Source organism: Ochotona curzoniae, unplaced genomic scaffold (genome assembly GCF_017591425.1).
Source record: "Ochotona curzoniae isolate NIBS_2020 unplaced genomic scaffold, NIBS_Ocur_1.0 contig_4105, whole genome shotgun sequence".
NCBI lineage: Eukaryota > Metazoa > Chordata > Mammalia > Lagomorpha > Ochotonidae > Ochotona > Ochotona curzoniae.
The window spans coordinates 6745724-6766408 of NW_024466129.1; the positions used below are offsets into that span (position 1 = coordinate 6745724).

Below are 20685 nucleotides of genomic sequence, written 5' to 3' on the forward strand. Positions count from 1 at the left end.
CTGATCCAGCTCCCTGTCAGTACACCTGGGAAAGCAGCAGAGGATGGGCTAAGCGCCTGGGCTCCTGCCACCCATGTGGGAGACCCGGATGAAGCGGCATTTCTGGAGTGAATCAGCAGAATGGAAGTTCTTGTTCTCTGCCCCTCTCTGTAAAGTTTGCCTTTCAAACAAATAAATCTTGAATAAACACATAAAAAAGACGGAGCCAAGAGGAGCCCATGAGCTCTCTGGTCTACCTTGAGCCACATCCCTCTCCATGCAACAAGAAGCCCTGGACCAGGGCATGTGCGTCTGCCCAGAGCGGGCACTGCTGCTGCCCACCGCTCTTTTTAAAATTCAGCGGGACCGCTGGGTGAAGCAGCATTTGAGTGCTGGTTCGAGCTCTGGCTATTCCATGTTTGATCCAGCTTCCAGCTCAGCAGCCTGGGCAAGCAGCAGCAGATGACCCCAATGCTTGAGCCCCTGCACACACAGCGCCTACCCAGATGGGAGCCCTGGCTTGGCCTGGCCCAGTCCCAGCTGTTGTAGCCATTTGGGGAGTGAACCAGTGGCTGGGAGAGTCCTTCTCCCTCTGTCACTGTGTTTTTCAAATCAGTAATTCTTTTAAAATAATATTTGTTATTTGAAATATTTGTGACAGAAGAGAGAGGACGGAGAGCTCCGATTTGTGGGTACACTGCCAGTGGCTCCAATGGCGCAGGCTGGCCAGGAGGCTGAACTCCACCACACTGTCCATAGCCACAGCTTCTGTCACTTCGGTCCCCCTCGCACGTGTTTCTTTACAGCGCTGTCATCATCTGACCCGCTGTCACTGTGCAGCCCCCTGTTGCCCCTAACAAATCCAGTCTTGGCAGAGGCCTAGTGGAGATGGCCTAGCCCAGCAGCCAACGAAGGCGCGACCTGTGACAAGAGAGGCAGCCTCTAAGCAGCTCACTTCAAGACAAAGCAGGTAGGGGCGCGAGGGCCCACGAGCACCCCGAGAGAGGGGAGTTTCCGGGACGGAAGCGCCGGACAGGGGTCGAGGGTGGCCACTGAGAATCCCCACGGGAGGAACCCCACCAACCCTGGGCGGAGAGGAGCCGGCCTCCCCCTCAGACTGCTCACGGCCCTCCCGCGCGTCCATCTTCCCTCCCATCTCCTCACAACGTCTTATCGCTGCGGGGGCGGGTGGGGGGCTGCCCTCGGAGCTGCCCAGAGAACAGCGCGTCCACGGCTCGCTGCTAGCTAACCCAAATGGGATCCCCTTCTGTGGGTTACGGGGGCCGCGAGAGGCCAAATGACTTCCCGGGAGTCCCCGCGGCAGGACTGGGCGGGCGCCCGATTCCCTTCGTGTGGAGCTGGGGGCTCCGCGCCCGGCCTACGTGCCCGGTCCCTGGGCACTTGATGCGGGAAGCCGACCAGCTAGGGGCACAGGCCGCGGGCCCACAGCCAAGGAGACGCTCTCCGTCAGGGGCGGGGCAGGGGCGGGGCCGGCGTCGGGGGTGGGGCCACGTGGCCCCGCCTCCCTCAAGCCAACGGCCAAGGAGGCGCTCTCCGCCAGGGGCGGGGCCGGCTTCGGGGGTGGGGCCACGTGGCCCCGCCTCCCTCAACCCAGCAGCTTAGGAGACGCTCTCCGCCAGGGGCGGGGCCGGCTTCGGGGGTGGGGCCACCTAGCTCCTCCTCCCGCAGGCCATCAGCCAACCCGGCGCTCGCCCCGCCGGGGGCCGGGGGCGGGGCCGGGGGCGGGGCTCCAGGCTCCTCCTCCTCTCGGCGGGCAGAAGCTCCTGGAGCAGCCGCGCGGCGCCGCCCAGGCACGGACTGGTCCCCAACTCGTGCGCGGCGGCGGGGGTGGGCGCAGCCCCGGAGGATGTGGAAGTGCGGCGGCTGCTCGCGGCCGCGGCCGTCGGGGCTGCTGCTGCTGCTGCTGCTGCTGCTCGCCGTGCCCCGCGCCCTGGCAGCCCCGCGTTCGGCGCTCTACTCGCCCTCCGACCCGCTGACGCTGCTGCAGGCGGACACGCTGCGCGGCGCGGTGCTGGGCTCCCACAGCGCCTGGGTCGTGGAGTTCTTCGCCTCCTGGTGCGGCCACTGCATCGCCTTCGCCCCGACGTGGAAGGCCCTCGCTAACGACGTCAAGGGTGAGAGGCTGCGCCAGCCCGCTGGCGCGCCCCGGGGCTCCACTGGCCGCCTTCCTCCCGGACCGGCGCGCCGCGTCCGAGCAGCCTGCGCCCACCGCTTCCTCCTCGCACCTCTCACCGCCCTCCGCTCCTAGCCCTCCTTTCAATCCAGGCTTGGCTTCTTGGCCCGCGTAGCCAGCTTCTTTCTCCGCTTGCCCTGCGCCCCCTGTGCCAGGGGCGCCCCGTCCCTCCGAGGGACACGTCCCTTTGTTCGTGTCCAGCCTTGTGGCAGCCCCCTTCCTCTCGCCCAGGGCGCTGCTTCGCCCCACTGCGTGTGGGTGGGGTAGGAAGGTGGGGTGGGTAGGGATCTGGCCTCATTCTGCCGCCCCCACCACTTGTCTGCACCCCAGGGTCAGTTGACACAGCTGGCCACCCAGATTTCCTTTCTCAGCTTCGTCCTCAAGGTGCGTGCGTGCTCTCACCTGTGTGGCTGGCTTAGGCCCCCCGCCTCCCTTGGGCCCTCCCTCCCACCCGAGCCTCGCTGATGTGGCCAAGAAAATCCTGTTTCTCCTGGTTCCTGAGGGCCCTTCATTTAATAAGAGCCTGAGGGGTAACGGGCTAAGAAAACCACTACCTTTAATGGAGAGAGGTTTGAAGGTGTACCCTATTACAGATACTGTTAGCATTACTGAAAACCTGCGACTTCAGGCCGAGGGCATAGTCAGCAAGGAAGGCGTGCTGGCCACGGCCGACGAGTACTGCATCTAGTTACCACCGAGTTTCTGTTCCCAAGGGAAGGAGCCCTCAGATGTGGGTCGTGGGGCGGGCGTGGCGTGACAGAGTGCCACGGCGGTGGCGGCCGGGTGGTGATGATGGGTTTCCGATCTGCTGCCTCTGGGTACTACTTCCTGATTTTGGTGCCAGGGCAGAGTGGGGTTCCTGCCCTAAAATGGTCATGGAGGAGAGCTGTGGGCATCACCAGGCATGGGCCTCCTCCCAGAGAAAGGAGAGTGGGAGAGGTGAGAGGGTGCCCAGTGTGCCGTGGGTGTTCGCTGCACAGCGCCATACAGGGGTGCATCCACAGCTGTGGGTTTTCAAGCTCAGCGTTGCCTGCACCCCACACCCCCCTCCCACCCCCAAAGCTTGAAGCACAGTGACTGAAGAGGCTGGCCGGCACTGGGCATGTGTTGTGGTGTGTGTGGGCCTGAAAATTCCTTGTTTTTCTTTCTTTTTTTTTTTTTTTTTTAAGATTTTTATTTGTTTGAAAGGCAGAGAAAAGAGGATGAGACAGACAAGGTTTTGCCACCTGCTGGTGCACTCCGCACAAGACCGCAGTGGCTGGGGCTGGGCCGGTCACAAGTCTGCAGCCATGAGCTCTGCCTGCGTCTTCCAGGTGGATGACAGGAGCCCAGGATCTTGCTGCTGGTCTGCCTGGTTTCCCAGGCGTATCAGGAGGGAGCTGGCTTGGAAGCAGAACAGACAGGATTTGAGCTGCCTCCTGATTATTTGTTCATTCGAAGGAATTAACAGAGAGAGAGAGGTCTTCCATCTGCTGATTCACTCCCCAGATGGCCACAGTGGCTGGGACTGGGCCAGGCTGAAGCCAGCAGCCTGGAACTCCATCCAGGTCACTCGCATGGGTGGCAGGGGCCCAGATACTTGGACCATCTCCTGCTGTTTTCAAGGGCTCATTAACAAGGAGCTGGATCCCAAGTGTAGCAGCCAGGAGGACTTGAGCCAGAACTCGCCTGGCGTGTCGGTATCACAGGCAGCAGCTTAGCTTGGTAGACCACAACCCCAGCCCTCTGGAAAACAAGCAGAACTTACAAACTCTTCTAGGTCGTACGTCAGCGTGCGTGCCTCTCAGTCGGGCCATCTCTCAGCAGCCCTGCTCACTCTTCTGGTGTTGTCAACATATGGGATCAGGGCAGGAGGAAGGGAGAAGAGGAGGGGTGGGGGAGCACCAGAGTGGTGGTGGTCTTGGAGGACACACGGGCCCAGCCATCTGACCAGTGTGCTGTGTGTTTGCTCCGTGCGGCTTCAAGAGGCCCGTGGTGGCTGTGCCTGACTCAGGCTCCGAGGAGCTCCTGGCCGAGAGTGCTGGAGGGAAGAGGAGTTGCCGGCTGACTCAGAGCCTTGGCCTCTTAGCAACCCAGAGTTTGCCTCTGAAAGCACATGCGGATGCTGACCCTGCCTGCCTCAGGGCCATGATCGCCACTCTTTTCTTGTCTTTCTTTCTTTTTTTCCTTTTTTTTTCTTTTTTTGCAAAGAAGAATGTACAGAAAGGAGAGACAGAAACATCTTTCATCTGTTGTTTCACTCTCCAAATGGCTACAATAGCTGGAGCTGAGCCGACTTGAAACCAGGAGCCAGGAGCTTCTGGATCTCCCACACGGGTGTAGGGTCCCACGGCTCTGGGCCGTCCTCGACTGCTTTCCCAGGCCACAAACAGGGAGCTGGATGGGAAGTGGAGCAGCCAGGACATGAACTGGTGTCCCTCTGGGATACTAGCACTTAAAGGTAGAGGATTAGGAAATTGAGCCAGCGTGCCTGCCCCAGCCAAGGTCTTTCCTCCTATGCCTGGAGTTGACAGTCTTTCCCTTTGACCTCTGAGAGGCAAACGGAAGGCTCAAGGTCTTTAGGTGAAACCCGGATGGACCGGAAGTGGAGCTGAGGCCTCTGCACAGGTTTGGAGGTGGTCACTCCCCCCCCCACACACACCGCAGCAGGATCTCAGCAGGGGAGCCACTGCGCGGTCCAGGCCGGTAGTGGTGACCCCCGTCCTCTGCTCCAGCCCAAATGGGTGTTTTCTAGCTGAGTCAGGCTGAGCAGTTGGGGTGGGTCCAACCTCACTGTGCTCCGCCATCTGCTGTGGCCTGACCCCCTGGGTGCTGTGTGACTGGCACATGCCCCATGCTGAAGGCGGTTCAGTGTGTGGGCAGGAGCAGAGAGAGTGTGGAAGGGCATGGTGGCTGGGGAGGAGCATTTTGCAACCCTGCCCAGCTGGCTGCAGATATTTCATCGGACTAGATAGGGCTCTTTGGGTGGGTGACTTGGGTGGTAGGTTGCCTGGGTTCCTGTGGGCTAGTTGCTGCCTTGGGGCACAGCAGTTGTTTCAGAGAAACTGGCTTGCCCCCAACCGCCACCCACTCCCCTTCTGCCCCAGAGCCACTCATTGCCCCACCAGGTGGCTGGCATTGATTGTGCCCATGCAGACCTTCATCGGTGCTAATCATTCTGCAAATATTTATTGAGTGACAAAGCATTGTTTACATTACAAGTTTCCACGCACAGCAGGAAACTTGGCCAGCAGTCTAGGTTGGAAAAGGGCCCCAAAGGAGTGGCTAAGCCCTCTCTTGTTGCAGGAATTCAGGGAAGGGGAGAGGCTTTGGGGAAGGCCGACCTGGTCACTGAAAGCCTTCATTCAGGCAGCCATTTAAGCTGGCATATGCCTGATGCCAGCACTTGGCTGAGGGGCCTTTATAAGCTTTTGTTATCACCACCAAAGGAAATACCCAAAGCACAGGCACTACCTGACTCGCCCAAGCTGGCACTGGTACTGGAGAAAGCTGTTGAGCCCGTCCCGTCCTTTCCAGCCATCCAGCGCCTGGGCAGGGAGGACTGGCAGGGGTGGGACAGCAGGTGCGGAGCCACGGAAGTGAGCCTTGCAGGCAGGCACGGGCGCACAGCATCGGCCTCCCTTTCTCTTACTGGGCACACATAACACCTCCTCCTCATAGCCCTGGTACTCCAAGCGACAGGAGCCCCATCTAGCACATAGCACTCAGGGGTGGCAGCGTCCATGCTTCCCAGGACTCCATGTGTGAATGTGAGCAAGGGCAGTGGCTCCTCTCAGACCTGGATGTCAGCCAGGGGGAGGGGGAGGGAAGGCCGTGGCGTCTATCCCGTGACTCCACAGCCCAGAAATTTCCAGCCAGGAGGGATGAGCTAACGGATCTGGAGGACTTGCTTGGAGGCTCTGCAGAGGGGCTGGAGCCGAGACCAGGCAGGGTCTGGCCAGGCCCCAGGCGCTCCTGGTGGTCTAGCAGAGTCTGGGCCCAGTCTTGTTGATCAGCAAGAGGCCACATGGTCATCTTTTGGGTCTTGAGTTTCCTGCCACCGACACCCGAGTGATACAACTGTCAGAGTCTGAGAGCCTATGGATCCTGGCCCTCATCCTGAGCAAGCTGAGTGGGGTACAGAGAGGAGCCCTCTGGAGCTCCCAGTGGTCAGGCCTTCCGGGGGACCCATGCCCTCCTGTGCTGGAGGCCCTGGAGACAGGACACTGCCCACACCCTTGGCCATACACATGCCCTCCAACCGGGGCATCCCTGCACTGGGTTTCTTTCCTTCCCTGGCCCTCTGGTGTCTGGCCATGGGGATGGCCTCCCAGGAATGTGTGCATGCCCAGCTGTGCCCAGCAGCTCCGCTTCCTGAGCCCACGTCCCTTCACTGCTCAGAAGGCAGTGCCCCTGCACAGGGAAGGTCTCAGCTGGCTCCCTTTTACTCACTTGATTGCCAGGCTCGGGGCAGCATTTGTTTATGAACTGGGCCCAGACTCTGCGTGCAGCTCTGCGCAGCAGTGCACCTGCTGGGCCGAGGAGCTGAACGCACGCCCAAGGGTGCTTCTCCTCTGGGTGTGTTGCAGGAGGGTGGAAGAGCTTCAATTTTTTTTGATTACTTAAGTTTTCAGTTTGCCTTTTTGTGAAGTCCTTTAAAAGACACACACACAAAAAATTTTTTTTAATCTTAAAAGCTTCTGTATATTGATAGGCATTTGTGGGAGGCCCCATTTGGGACCCTTATTATGTTTTAAATTTATTTTTTAGTGGCCAGCGTCATGTATAATAGGATAAGCTTCTACCTCTGGTGCTGGCATCCACATGAGTACGCGTTCAAGTCCTAGCTATTCCACTTCTAATCCAGCTCTCTGCTTGTGGCCTGGAAAAACGGTGGCGGAAGGCTCAAGTCTTTGGGCCCCTGTGCCCATGTGGGAGACCTGGAGGAGGCTCCTAGCGCCTGGCTTTGGATTGGCTTAGTAAACTAGTAGATGGAAGATCTTTTTCCTTCTCTTTCTGAATCTCCTTTCCAATAAAAATTTAAGATATTTTTAACAATTATTTTTCAAAATGTATTTGAAAGGTAGGGATATATATATTCTATGGCAAGAGAGAGAGACCAGGAGCCTAGAACCCAGTCTAGGTCTCCCACATGTTCATGTTTTTTTTTTAAATTTTTAGAGGTTTACTTCATTGTTTATTTGAACATCAGTGTTTCAGAGAGCAAGAGAATGGAGACAGAGAGAGAGGGGGAGACGTATTTCATCCACTAGTTCACTTCCCAAATGATCACAGTGGCCAAGGGGGGGCCAGGCTGAAGCCAGGAGCCAGGAGCTTCATCCATGTCTCCCATGTGGGTGGCAGGTGCCCATGCACTTCGACCATCCTCCACTGCTTTCCTACACACGTTAACAGAGGGGAGGATTGAAGTGGAACAGTTGGTGTAGTTGGGACATGAACACGGGTGTCACAGGCAGTGGCTTTGTTTGCTGTGCCATGATGACAGCTTTTTTTTGTTGTTAAGAGTTATGTATTTTTGTTGGAAATTAAGATTTCCAGATGCAAAGAGATAGATCTTTCATCCACTGGTTTATTCCCCCAAGTGGCTGCAGTGGTCAGAGATAAGCTGATCCAAAAGCAGAAGCTTCTTCCCATGTGGGTGCAGTGTCCTAAGGCTTTGGGCATCCTCTGCGGCTTTCCCAGGCCACAGGCAGGAAACTGGGTGGGAACTGGAGCAGCCGAGACACGAACTGGCACCCATATGGAACCCTAATGTATTCACAGCGAAGATTTAGCCACTAGGCTGTCACGCTGGACCCATGATGTTGTTCGTCTGGGTTGTTCCACCTACAGGCCATCATACTTCTAAATTATCTTTTATGAGATTTCACTACTTTAGGGCCAGTAATGTGGCTTAGCAAGTTAGGCTGCTACCCGTGACGTCAGCATCCCATACAGGCATTGATTCAAGGCCTGGTTCTGCCACTTCTGATGCAGCTCCCTGCTGGTGCACCTGAGAGGGCAGTGGAAGATGGCGCAGGTGCTTGGGCCTCTGTGCCCGTGTAGGAGACCTGACAGAGGCTCTGGGCTGCTGGCTTCAGTCTGCCGCAGCCCAGGCTGTTGTAGCCATTTGGGGAGTGTCCAGAAGAGTGAAGATGTTTCCCTCTCTCTGTAACTCTGCCTTTCAAGCAAATAAAAATAAATCTTTAGAAAAAGAAAGATTTTTACCACTTCTGTGTTTGTAGCTTTCAGGGCTTAATATTCTCTCTCTCTCTTAAAGATTTATTTATTTCAAGGCTCAACACTGTGACATAATAGGCAGATCCTCCACATGCATGCCATATGGGAAAGCTGCTCCTTTTCCCATCCTGCTCCCTGCTTATGACCTGGAAAAACAGGCCTCCAACTGGTGTCCTGTATGGGGTGCTGGCCTTGCAAGCTGCAGCTGCACCTGTGGCTGCTTTGTCCAGGATGGAAAAGGACCTTAATTCTCCTCCTCCTCTTCTTTGTTAAATATTTATTGGTTTGTGCCAAAAGGCAGATTTACAGACAGGAGGGACAGAGAGAAAGATCTTTCTTCCGTTGGTTTACTCTGCAAGTGATTGCCACAGCTGGAGCTGCGCTGATCTGAAGCCAGGAGCCAGGAACTTCTTCCAGGTTTCCCACATGGGTGCAGGGTTCCAAGGCTTTAGGCCATCTCGTTTGCTTTCCCAGGCAGGGAGCTAAATGGGAAATGGAGCAATTAGGACACATACCGGCGCCATATGGGATCCAGGCTCATTCAAGTCAAGGATTTAGCCACAGTGGCCATTGCGCAGGCCCTGGGGCTTAGGCAGGTGTAACAGGAAGATTAGAGTCCCCGGAAGATTAGGAAGATTAGAGTCCCAGGTTCTTTGATACAACAAAGGACCGGACTGCACTTTGGATCCGGAATGAGATGAAGGCAGCAGGGGTTCGTCCTGTAATGCTTTCCTGGTGTCCCTTCACTGCAGGAGGTTTTCTGCTGACCTGTGTTGCTGAACCATTTATCCTGGCTCAGGAGTCTGGTTTGCTGCTCAGTACTTTAACAGCTCCCGAATACGCTGCTAGCAGCTTTGGCTCTGAGGTTCTCCCGTCTGACCTGGCAATGATTTCCCCCCAAGTGAGCACAAGACACAGGCAGAGGGAGAAGACAGCATTCCTCATGGATTTCCGAGAGCTGGGGTTCACAGCCCGCACTGCAGTTGCCGGCATTTACTGTCAGTTTCTGTCTAACACCTGAGTCACGAACCTGAGGCCTCCCCTACAGGACCTGTCCTGCTTTTTGTCTCCGTTTCCACTCTGGCCAGTGACTCATCAGCCACCGCAAATCCCGAAAGGTCATCTGTCCTCTCCCAGCACATGTGGACTCTGGATTTAAAAGTCACAATGACGCCAGGGTTCAATGCAAAAAGGGCAGGGTCCAACCCTGGGGTTGGCCGGGGGACCTGACGCAGACTCCGAGGCACCTGTCCCGGGTGCCTTCTGGCTCCGCAGGGGACATCAGCACCGTCTGTGGCCAGCAGAGCTGTCAGAGGCACCTTGATGACCAGTTCTGGGTGGAGGTGACACACAGGTGGCTAGGATCCTAGGATTTCTCCCCTCCAAGGGAACAAAAAGGCAGAGGGGCTGTTTCCAGATTACTTGTTTTAAAGGTTAAACAAGTGTAGGCTAGAGCCAGCCCCTTTGGGGATTTCGCTGGCTCTCTGTTTCTTGGAAGGCCAGCTCAACGACCTGGTTCAACGTGGTGACGTGCAGATATGGTGCAAGTGACTGTTCTGGCTCAATCTGTCTGGCCTGGTGCGGGAGCCCTGTCAACATCCAGGCAGACTGTGACATACCACGGTGATGAGGAGTCTGGTCCGCAGGTCAAACCAGAGGTTGACGGGTCACAATGGCTCATCAAGGTATTGACACCGATATTCCCAGGAAAGAGTCAGGACTCTCCCTGCATCCCACAGGTCCTGGCCACCGCCTCCACCTGCACCTGGGCTGGGCAGGTCCTGTGAGAGCATAGGAACTCCGGGAGGTGGAGACAGCTCCCCAAGCAGTGCTGCCTTCTCTGGGCCTCCGCTGGGCCTCCGCTGCCCAGCCCCCCAGCCAGGGTGTCCCAGGAAGCTGGCCGAGTCCTCCGGATTCTTTGCACAGAGGCTATGAGCTGAGGCTCCTCGGATGCCTGTGCCTGGGGCATGGCTATCCAATCTCTGCATCCACAGCTGGGGAAAGCAGTGGGTTTAGAGATAAATGCCATCTGGCTTTCCTGATAGGGCTGTGGGAGCACTGACCTGGACACGCTGGGTACAGGAGAGACACGGCACATTTGCCGATGCCATCTGAGCTCCATTGAGGCTTCTGACCACTGCCAGCCAGATACAATGAGCTTCACCTAGAAGACAAAATCATTTTGTAATTGGAGCAGTTGGCACCCCTGTGAAGGAAAACTCCCCGAGCCTGCAGAGCAGAGAAAGAAGGAAGTGAGGCTTGGAGCAGCCTGGGGGTGGCTCAGCCTCCTCTGAGCGGTGATGACGGGGTTGCCTCCTCCCCACTGGTGGTGGGATGAGGTGAGAGTGGGCAGTGATCTTCCCAGAGTGCCAACAGGAGCCGGAGCAGGTCCTGACTGAACCCATGTTTGTGTGGGTGCAAACCTGCGTGTAGATGTCTCACTCTCCTGCCAGGGGAGCTCCAGTGCCCAGGAAAGGAGCAGGGGCTGGGGGGGGCTTCCTCACTGCACCCTGCCCTGCCCGTGAGAAGCCCAGCTTGTGCCAGCTGGGTTGCTTTGCTTTGCGGAGTGGGGCTGGGCCAGCTCAGCCCTTCCTGCCACTGTCTCGTGACGTTAAGAGGGTCCCATTCCTCCCCAGGGCATCCAGTCTTCCTGGGCTTTGAAGCCTTCTGAAATGGTGTTATTTTCGGACACTCTAGGCATGGGTTCTGGGGCAGACAAGAGATTTTGTGTTTCATGGGTACCGGCTGGGCTGCCTGGATGGTGTTAGCTCCAGATGGAGGTGGAGGGCCCTGGCTGGGTCGCTGTGCTGGGGCCCAGTGAGGAGGAGTTGTGCACCTGCCCTGGAGCTTCCAGGGGCACCCAGCTGAGGCGGTGGGGGGCCCCTTTCTGCTGCTGTCCTTCGGTCCTGGCTCTCCAGCCTCCCCAGGGGCAGCGCCCTGTTCACGATCGGTGTGCCTGCTGGTGCTCCCCGCTGTCCGAGCTCACTTCCCATGAAGCCCAGGGCTAGGTCCATGCTGTGCAGACACCTGCCCTGCTCTCTCTCAGTTGGCGTGGCCGAACGTAAGCCTTGTAGGTGGTCTTGCCTTCCAGACCCCCGGGTGTGGGAGCTGCTGGCTGCTTCCCGAGCCCTGGCCTGGTTTGCTGGAGGAGCAGGGCCTACCTGCTACTCTCCCTGTGGCTCCTGGATTCAAGGCCCCTTTCCCTCCTCCTGTAGGTTTCCTGTCTTCACGTCTAGCAGGGGCCCCCATCCCTCCACTACATCCAAGCTGGCCTGACTGCCTGTATCTCTGGCTCAGAGATCTCTGAGGATCCACCGGGGAATTCTCCCCGACCCCCACCCTAAGCCCTCCACCCTTTAGAAACTTGATTGTATCCTCCAGTGCCCCAAGGGCCATAGGGCGCTCCACCTCATCAGAGCCTTCCCCTGGGGGCCAGGCTCCTCCTACTTCTCCCTTTAGCCCCCTAGCCCCCATCAGCCACCCACCTGGCCATCTCCAGGTGCATCAGCAGGGACCTGGGTGGGAAGTGGAGCAGCTGGGATTCTAAGCTGACTCTGACATGGGATGCTGGTGTCCCCATGGTGGCTTAACCCTGTTTGCGTCTCTCCCCCACTATAGGGAGGCCAGCCCTGGCTTAGGGGGCGGCTCCTGTGAGGCCCTGATTCATGCGGATTGAGGGGCCAGGCCCCCCTCAGGTCTTTTTCTGCGGGAGAAGTGAGCCTGTTCCTCTGAGCTTTTGGGCAGGGCCGGTGTCCTTGGGGCAGGGGTACCTGGCTCTGTGGCCTCCCTAACCAGGCGTTTCCTCCTTTCAGACTGGCGGCCAGCACTGAACCTCGCTGCCCTGGACTGCGCTGATGAGACCAACAGTGCCATCTGCAGGGACTTCAACATCCCCGGCTTCCCCACCGTGAGGGTGCGTGTGGCCCGGCCTGTGGCCGGGCGGGCGGGTGGTCCTGGCAAGGAAGGGGGCATTGTGCATCCTGTGCCTGTTGGGGCTGCTGGCCTGCCTGCTGTGTTCCCTGCTCTCTGAGCTCTCTGTGGCTGGTTTCAGCCCCAGCTTCATGCAACACCCAGTGGGAAGACAGAGGTCCATTGGGTCTGGGAGAATCTGTCCTTTGTAAGGGAGAGAGGGTCGTGTGAGGGCTATGGGCCAGGCAGTGTTGGTTGTTGGGCCTCACCAAGCCTGAGAGGTCTGACCTGACTTCAGAAGCCCTGGATTCGGGGGATCCATCTGTGGGCAGGATCTGGCCCCAGAGACCTAGCAGACCGCCCCCCCATCAGGTCAGGACTGTGAGCTGTAGGTGCTCAGAATGGTCCCCGGGGGGACAGGGGGAAGGGTAGCCTCACCCAACGTGCCCAGGATCCGGTGTGCAGTGTGCGTGCTGTCACACCCTGAAGCCACAGCCACGGGGAGGGCGCCCCGGCAGGACACACACCGTGCTCTAGTCCTGTTGTTTTTTTTTTTCTTCCAAATTGGAGACCGTGGATCCTCCTCCACCCCAGTCTCTCTCTCCTGACCTCTGGTGAGACTTAATGCCCTGCCTCCCCATCCAAGAAAAGCACTTTCCCCTCCAGCCCCTAAGAATAATCAGGAAATGCCTTTGAGAGTCGACTTGCCAACTGTCGTCCCCGGAACATGAGCTCTCTGAGCTTGGGTACTTGGCGTTCCCAGCAGCGGGCCAGGACTCTGCCCAATGACCCCACGAGCGTGGGTCTAGGAAGCACCGCCCGGGCTCCTGCAGCAGCATGGCTCCAATTGCCTCCCCTCCTCTCCTCCTGGTGATGACACTCCTGGATCCTGGGACCTGGGCCCCCTCCCTGGCTTAGCTGAAGCTGGGCTGCTGTGTGGTGCTACAGTCCTTCCTTTAATGTAAAAGACACCCCTACACCCCGCCAGAACTGGCCTTTTCCCCGCCCCGTGGCGTGTGCACTGGGAACCAGGGAATGGGGCTGAGCAAGCCGAGTGGGCTGCCCCGAGGCGAAGCCGTGGGCATCATGGAGTTCCCTCCGTGCAGGGCTGGGCATTGCCATGCCACCATGGCCAGATTGGCACACCTTGCTGGGACCCTGCAAGGCCTGACAGCCAGGACTTTCCCGTTCCTGCCTGGCAGAGGCTGGACTCAGAAACTGGGGAGGCGGCGACCAAGGCAGGTGGCTGTTCAGGGCTCCTAGCTCCTACCAAGTCACGCAGCACACGCAGCCTGGATGCCGCGAAGGAGTCGTCATCTCCGTCGCCACCCAGCTGGCTGTGGGAGGGGTGCCGGGTGGGCCTTCCCCCTGCCTCCGGACAGGCAGCACCTGCTTGGCAGGGCCGTCCCACAAGTCATCTTTCCCCAGAGAGCAGGTGTCAGGGCCTCTCTTGGCAAAGCCTCCCCCGCCTCCCCTGAGCAACCTGCAGCTCTGTTTCGGCTTAGCTGGGCCAAGTGCTTCAGGCTCCGGCCGCATCTCTGCCCTCCGGCCTCAAGCTGATCCCACAGATGGTTTTGTGTCTGTCACAGCTAAAACAGAGGTGCCGCAAAACAATGTGTACTCAAACGGCAACACATGCTGGTATTTTCTGCCTTGACAGTTTCTTTCAGCTGCAGGTCGTCAGATCCACTCTTAGGCAAACACTGCCCAGACAGGTTCCAGGTCTCTCGGGGCGCTGAGCCCGTGGCCTTTGAGGCCAGGCTCCCTGGAAAGCAGAGCAAACCCTGTGCCACTGGAGCCTGTGCTTGTCGCCCACCCACAGCCTCTGCTCAGCGGGGAAGGGGAGAATGCTGTCGATTTCCTGGGGACAGGGCCACCCGGTGACCTTGTGTCACCATCCTTTTCCTCTGCAAGCCCCTTGTCACCATGAGTAAACAGCGAACTTGCACTAACCCAGCCTGTTTAGCAAACTCCCTGTCCCTGGAATGCAGGTCCCAATCCCGGCACACTAAAGCTGGGGACTTGCCCAGCACCGTGCTAGCTGCCCACAGCCACAATGGGGACCGGAGGCCGTGTGTTCTTGGCAGGGGGAGGGCTCCCCGTGAATGCTAGCTGGGGCCCCTCAGTGTCAAGGCTGGGCTGGAAGCAGGCTGACACAGAACAGAGCACTGGGGTGAAGCGGCTGGGTCTTCCTTTTGCCAAATTCCTGGACATCAGGCCAGGAGCAGTCCAAGTCCTCCCCCGACTGCCTACTGCGTGTCACTGTGCCAAGCCGTGGGCCTCAGTTTCCTAGTCTGAAAAGTGGGTGGTATCTGTTTCATCTGATCATTCTTGAGAGTGAAATAGGCTTTCTTTAAAAACAATTTTTTTTAACTTGAAAGGCAGAGTTACAGAGAGAAGGACACACAGACACACACACACAACCAGAGAGAAAGAATCTTCCATCCACTGGTTCGCTCCCCAAATGGCCACAACAACAGGGCTGGGCTGGTCCAGAACCAGGAGTCTGGAGCTTGCTCTAGGTCTCCCATGTGGCTGCAGGGTCCTAAGTATTTGGGCCATCTTCTGCTGCTTTCCCAAGCACATTAGCAGGGAGCTGGATGGGAAGTGGAACTGCCAAGATTTGAACTGGTGTGCACATGAGATGCTGACACGTCAGGCAGAGGCTCAGCTTGCCATGCCACGGCAGCAGTCCCTGAAGTGGGGCCTTCATGTGTGAACACACCAAGACTATGGTGGGGTTTGGAGAAAATGCTGGGTAAATGTTCATTTTATTCCTTCTCATTCTCGGGGTGAGTGGGTACTTCTCTGTGGCCTGGGTAGTGCGTGGGCCAGCTACGGCCACGTGGATGGTGGCTGGGTGCATGGTGCTGTACTCAGCATAGCGGGGCAGTCCCAGAGCTGGCGTGTGGTCTCCCTCCTGTAGCACACACACACTGACCAGCTGGGGGGATGGCGGCCAGCAGGCTGCCCGGAGCCTACTGCATGGGGCTCCGTGGGCTCCTGGAGCTCTCACCCTAATGGGGGGAGGACTCCCCATTGCCAGAGGGCAGCTGAGGTGTGGCCAACACAGAGGAGTGTGGGCAGGGGATCACAGGCAGGGCAGAGGGGGAGAGCCAAGGCCCTTGGGCAGACCAGTGGAGGTGGAGACCTGTCTGGATGGGCGGAAGCTCATGTGGAGGGGTGAGGGGGCTGGGAAGGAGGGGACCCAGCAATAATGGGTCCCTGAAAGCAAGGCGTGGTGTGTGTGTGTGTGTGTGTGTGTGTGTGTTCGTTCAGGGCTGGGCCTTGTCCTGAAGTGGGTCTTGCAGATGGCAGGATGTCATGGCAAGGACAAGATTCCAACAGCCTCTGTCCGAGGCCCCTGGTCCGCCATGGCTCCCCCTGTGGCAGCTATAGGCTTCCCTTCAGGTCTGGCCCGAGACCTCCTCAGTGCTGCCCGGCCATGCAGCAGGATACGTGTGCCCAGGCAGCTGTTGCTCAGCTTCGCACAGACCTGCCTGGTACCATCTGGGCTCCTGCTGGATGGCAGAGGCTGGCTGCCTTCCAGGAGCTCCTGTGTGAGGGTTGGGTGCTGGCTGCTCCTGCCTGCCAAGCAGCCTTGCTTGCCCTTGGGGTTGGTGCCCACTTGCACCACCACTACCACCTGAGTTAGGGTACATTTTCTTAAGAGGGCAAAAGCGTGCCCAAACTAGATTTCCCCATGCGCTCCAGGGGTGATCAAAGGCAGAGATCCCGTCTGACTGAGCAGACATCTGTGGAGTCCCTTGGGGTGCTGTGCCCCCGGCACCATGCCAGGCTCCATGGCAGAAATGAATACACTCTTGTCCTGCCTCTTGGACCCAGGGGGGGCTTGGCAGCTTGTTTGCAAGTTCAGGCCAAAGTCCCCTGTGGCTGGAGTGTAGTAGGGAGTAAGGGGGCAGCAGAAGGGAACGTGGGGGGGGGTCAGATCCAGCAGGGGTCGGATGCAGGGAGTTTGGTCCTTACTCAGGTGTCGCGGGCAGTCATGGCAGAGATGCGAGGAGGAGCACAGTAGTGGGACTGGCAGGGACTGGGGCTGTCCTCAGGGCAGGGCGCGGAGGGCAACAGGTGCGGAAGAAGTGCTGTTGAGGTTGTCATGGAGATCAGAATCACAGCAGTCCAGACACCGGGCGCTGGGGCTTATGAGGAAGCAAGCTGCCAGTCTGGGTGGCAGGGAGGAGAACCATCCCTGGGGGAGGAAAGCAGCTGGGGAGGCTGAACCTGTCGTGTGCGTGCATGCGGGGCGGCGGCAGATGCTCCCTCCCCACCGGGTGAAGGCGGCCCTGCCCCAGTGAGAAGTGTGGCACAGGTGAGGACCTGGGGCGGAAGGCTCCGGCTGCGAATGGAGCAGTTGTTGGCTGAAACAGCAGAAAGCACTGGCCTGGGCTTTGTCCCTTTGTTCATTCCCCCTCCATGAGCTCTGCAAACAGAAGGGAGCATTGAGATCTACCTTGGGGGCTGTAGGAGGACCCTGGGGCTCACGACATGGCAAGAATGGGGGTGAGAGAGCAGGAGGCTCAAAAGGCAGGGGTGGTTTCACGTGAACCTGGGGAGGACGGCGACATGGAGCGGAGCCTCAAGGAAGATGGAGCCCCCGCAGTGGCACACGGCTGGGCGTGGAGGGGCAGCTGGTGGGGGCAGCAGCATCGGGTCCTGCAGAGGAGCCAGGGAGGGTTCTGGGGACAGGTGCAATAGGAGGCAGGGCCAGGGTCGTGGGAACAGAGGGAGCAGATGAGTGGGGGTGCAGGGAAAGGCGGCAGCCAGACAGGAAGGAGGCCTTCTCTCTAACCTTTGTCTGGGGGGGGGGGGGGGAGAGGCTGTCGGAGGAAAAGGGAAATGATAGCAGGCATGAATTGGTAGCCTGAGCTGTGGGAAGTGGGGTTCAGGTGGTGACGTGAGGGGCGAGGACCCTGTGGGTGGGTCTCCTGGGAGCCCCCTGCCCAGTCTGCCCGATTTTGGCTGCTGCTGAATCTCCACGCTTCCACGGCCACTGCCTTCAGAGCCCCAGGCAGGCACCTTTGGAGGCAGGTCATACCAATCTTTTATCTTCTTCAAACATACTTTTAAAGTTTGTTGATTCCAAAGTCAGAGAGAGAGGTTGATGTTTCATCCAGGAGCTGGGGACTCGGTCTGGGTCTCCCACGTGGTTGACCAGGACCCAACCAGGACCCAGCCATCGTCTGCTGCCCTCCCAGGTGCAAGTCAGCAGGAAGCTGGAGTCCGGAGCAGAGCCGGAATCCAGCTGGGCACTCTGACATGGCAGGCAGGCAGGCATCCCGAGCTCCATGCCCGATGTCCAACCTCTGAAATTCAGGCACCTGCTCAGATTTGGCTAACCTGGCGGTTTCTGAACCAACAACAACGGGGCCGTAGCACTGTATGAAGCTCAGCAGCTCCGTGGCGTTCTAACTGGGAACAAATCGGGGTCCGTCCAGTCTGAACACAAAGAGTGGCACTGGTGCCAGGAATGGCTGCTGTGGCCAGACCACTGTCTAGCTGGGTGACTGTCACCGGCCATGCCCCCGAGAGCTGCCTTTCCCATTTCGTGTCTGAGAACCAGTGTCCGTACGTAGATGCTTTACCTATTGGAGCTCATGTTGCAATCTAGGAAATCCGTGACTATTAGTGTTTCTTAATGCTGTTAGGTCAAGATTTGTCCAACAAATAAATGCATAGCTTTCTCCAGAATAAGCATTTATATTAATGATCTAGCCAGAGACAAGAGAATCAAGCAGCGAGTAGGTGTCAGGGCCCAGGTGAGATGAGAGGCAGCGGGGAGAGTGTGCAGGCAGGTCAAGATGGTGGCCAGGTTGTACTTTGTTACTCATGTGGGGGGAGGGGCAGACATTTGGGGAGGAGACAAACGGTCCTGCATTTAAAAAAAAAAAAAAAGATATATTAAATTTTTTTGAAAGGCAGAATCGCAGAGAAAAGGAGAGATAATCTTTTGTCTGCTGGTCCGCTCCCCAGCTGGCTCTACAATGGGCAGAGGCTCTCCCAGGTCTCATGGGTACAGGGACCCAAGGACTTGAGCCATCTCTGCTGCCTTCCTCGGCCGTAGGCAGGGAGCTGGGCTGAAAGTGGAGCAGCTGAGACGCCAACCCAGGGATCCTGGGGGATGCCAGGAACCTAGCCTACTCCACCAGAATACCACCCCAGTCCTGCATTTTGGTTTTCTGCCTGCAAGGGCTGGACCAAAGCAGCCCTGGCTGGGGAACATTGCCTGCTGACTGTAGGGAGGAGGGGCGACCGTCACGACTGAGAGAGGCTGTGAGTGTCTTCTGGCTGCTGTCAGCGGGGGCTCCTATGCTAATGGCTCTGGGACCACTGCTGGGGAACCCTCCCAACAGCTCTTCAAGGCCATGGAATCCTCCTCCTCTTCAAGGGGAGGACGCTGAGGCTCAGAGGTTGCCCAGGAGAGGGCAGAGCAGGCCCAGGATGTCGCATCCGTGGGACAGGAGAAGCCTCCAGTCCAGCCGGGCTGAGCAGCGGGAGTGGCGGTAGCAGGCTTGTTTCTCTGGGGTCTCAGGTCCAGCCCTGCAGAGGATGTGGCTGGGGACCCCCATTGAGGGTCGACCCTGTCAGGCCGGGATTGGTGGCAATGGAGGTGATAGGCTAGAGGCTCAAGACAAGGGAAGCTGAGGGTTGAGGAGGGGGAGCTGACATTTCCCCAAAGGTGGAAGCAGCTTCATTTTATTTTTCAAATGTGTCCCAGGAGAAGCAGCCATGGTAAAAATGTTTCTCTGTAACCACGCACGCGCTGGCTCCTTAGAGATGGAGTCTGTCTCCAGCAAGGGCTGTGGGTGCCACAGTGGGCTCCTGGGCACCCTGCGGGCATGGGTGGGCGTGGGCGAGGCGCGGGCTGCGAGGACAGTGGGGAGGGGAGTGGCTGTGGCTCTGCAGTTCCTGGTGGCTGGGTTGTGAGCACAGCCTCGGCTCTGCGTTTGCACCCCCGCCGTCTGCATCACTGTGTGTTTGCTTGCAGTTCTTCAAGGCGTTCTCCAAGGGCGGCGTGGGAACGACCCTGCCAGGTGGGTGTCCTGACCCTGTCTGGGGTGGCCTTGCCTGCCTTTTCCTCTCCTTCCCACGGGAGCCCCCACACCGACAGGAAGTCCCCAGGGACTTCTAGCTGTCCTCCCAGTAGGCCTGGGAGATGCCCAGGGGGAGAAGAGGCAGGGGGCACACTGCAGGTCTCAGGGGCAAGGGCGGGAGGGAGGATGGGACAGGGTGTTGCCATGTGCCCAGCCCTCTGGATGTCCTTGCATGCCATCCAGTCCTCCCCTGATGCCCTCCCACACCCGCTTCCTTCGCAGTGGCTGGTGCCGACGTGCCAACGCTGCGTGAGAGGCTCATCGATGCCCTGGAGACGCACCGTGACAAGTGGCCCTCGGCCTGTCCTCCTCTGGAGCCTGCCAGGTATTCGATCAGCTTTAGTGCAGTGTGGGCTGGGGCCCCAGGCCTGGGATTGAAGGGGGTGGGAACTGCATGGTGGGGGTCGCTGCCTCTGCTACAGGACTTGGGGGCTTTGGAGCGAGTGTGGCAGCTGCTGCGCTCCTCCGACCTGGGGCCCCCTCTGCTCTGGGGGCCAGCTTGGTGAGTGCAGGGTCACATTCCATCAGGTGGAGAAGCAGAGCAGGTGTGGGTTCTCCAGGTCTCCCACCTGCTGCAGCTCTGGCTGCCTCCCTCAGGGCTGTTGGGGCTGCAGTGGGAGTCCCCTCAGCTGCCTGTGCTGCCAGTGGCAGATCTGTGCCCCCGCCAGGCTGGCTTCCCCATTGCCTCTTGCCTAGGAAGATGAGACCTAGAGGTGGGTGGTGTCTTACCTGTGGTGTTCCAGAGACGGACAGAAGACACCCAGGTCCTTCACATTTGGAAGAGAAACCCAGATGAGCCCAATGCCTGGCTCCGGGGACTCTTGCTGAGAAAAATCAAATCCACGGCCAGCAGGAACTACTGACAGGGACCCCAGTGGAGGTCCCAGGAACTGAGGGGTTCCCCTGCCCCGAGACAGACTATGCCCCCAGACAGACTACTAATCGTAGTCTCCCTGGGCCCTGGGCCGGGCCGGGTGTGGCCACTGCCACGACTGTAGAATTTGCCTTCCCATTCATTCCCGCCCGAGGAACCTGGCTGAAAGTGAAATTGGCTGAGTTGCCATCGAATCCTGCCCCTGGAAACTTCTGGTCCTTCAGTTCCTTTCCCGGTGCCCAAGAGGGAAGGGCAGCTTCCTGGTTGGCTCCTCTGATGGGTCCTGATCTTGGTCTCCCTGGGGACCAGTAACAAGCACATCCTGGAAATTGGGCCTTGCCCAGGTCTGAGAGCATCCCTCCTGGGCCTCCTGAAAGAGACAGGAAAAGCTCCAGCAG

At 58.4% G+C, this 20685-nt stretch overlaps 1 protein-coding gene across 1 annotated transcript in view; it reads left to right on the plus strand.

The window, feature by feature from the left end:
- Window positions 1-1793: 1793 nt before the first annotated feature.
- The window catches only part of QSOX1 (quiescin sulfhydryl oxidase 1), a 32123-nt gene continuing 13231 nt past the window's right edge, over window positions 1794-20685 (plus strand). The window contains exons 1-4 of the mRNA XM_040984346.1: window positions 1794-2114; window positions 12205-12305; window positions 19308-19353; window positions 19636-19738. Of these exons, the coding sequence (XP_040840280.1) occupies window positions 1847-2114; window positions 12205-12305; window positions 19308-19353; window positions 19636-19738 (518 nt within the window). The 5' untranslated portion in view covers window positions 1794-1846. The remainder of the gene's footprint in view (window positions 2115-12204; window positions 12306-19307; window positions 19354-19635; window positions 19739-20685) is intronic.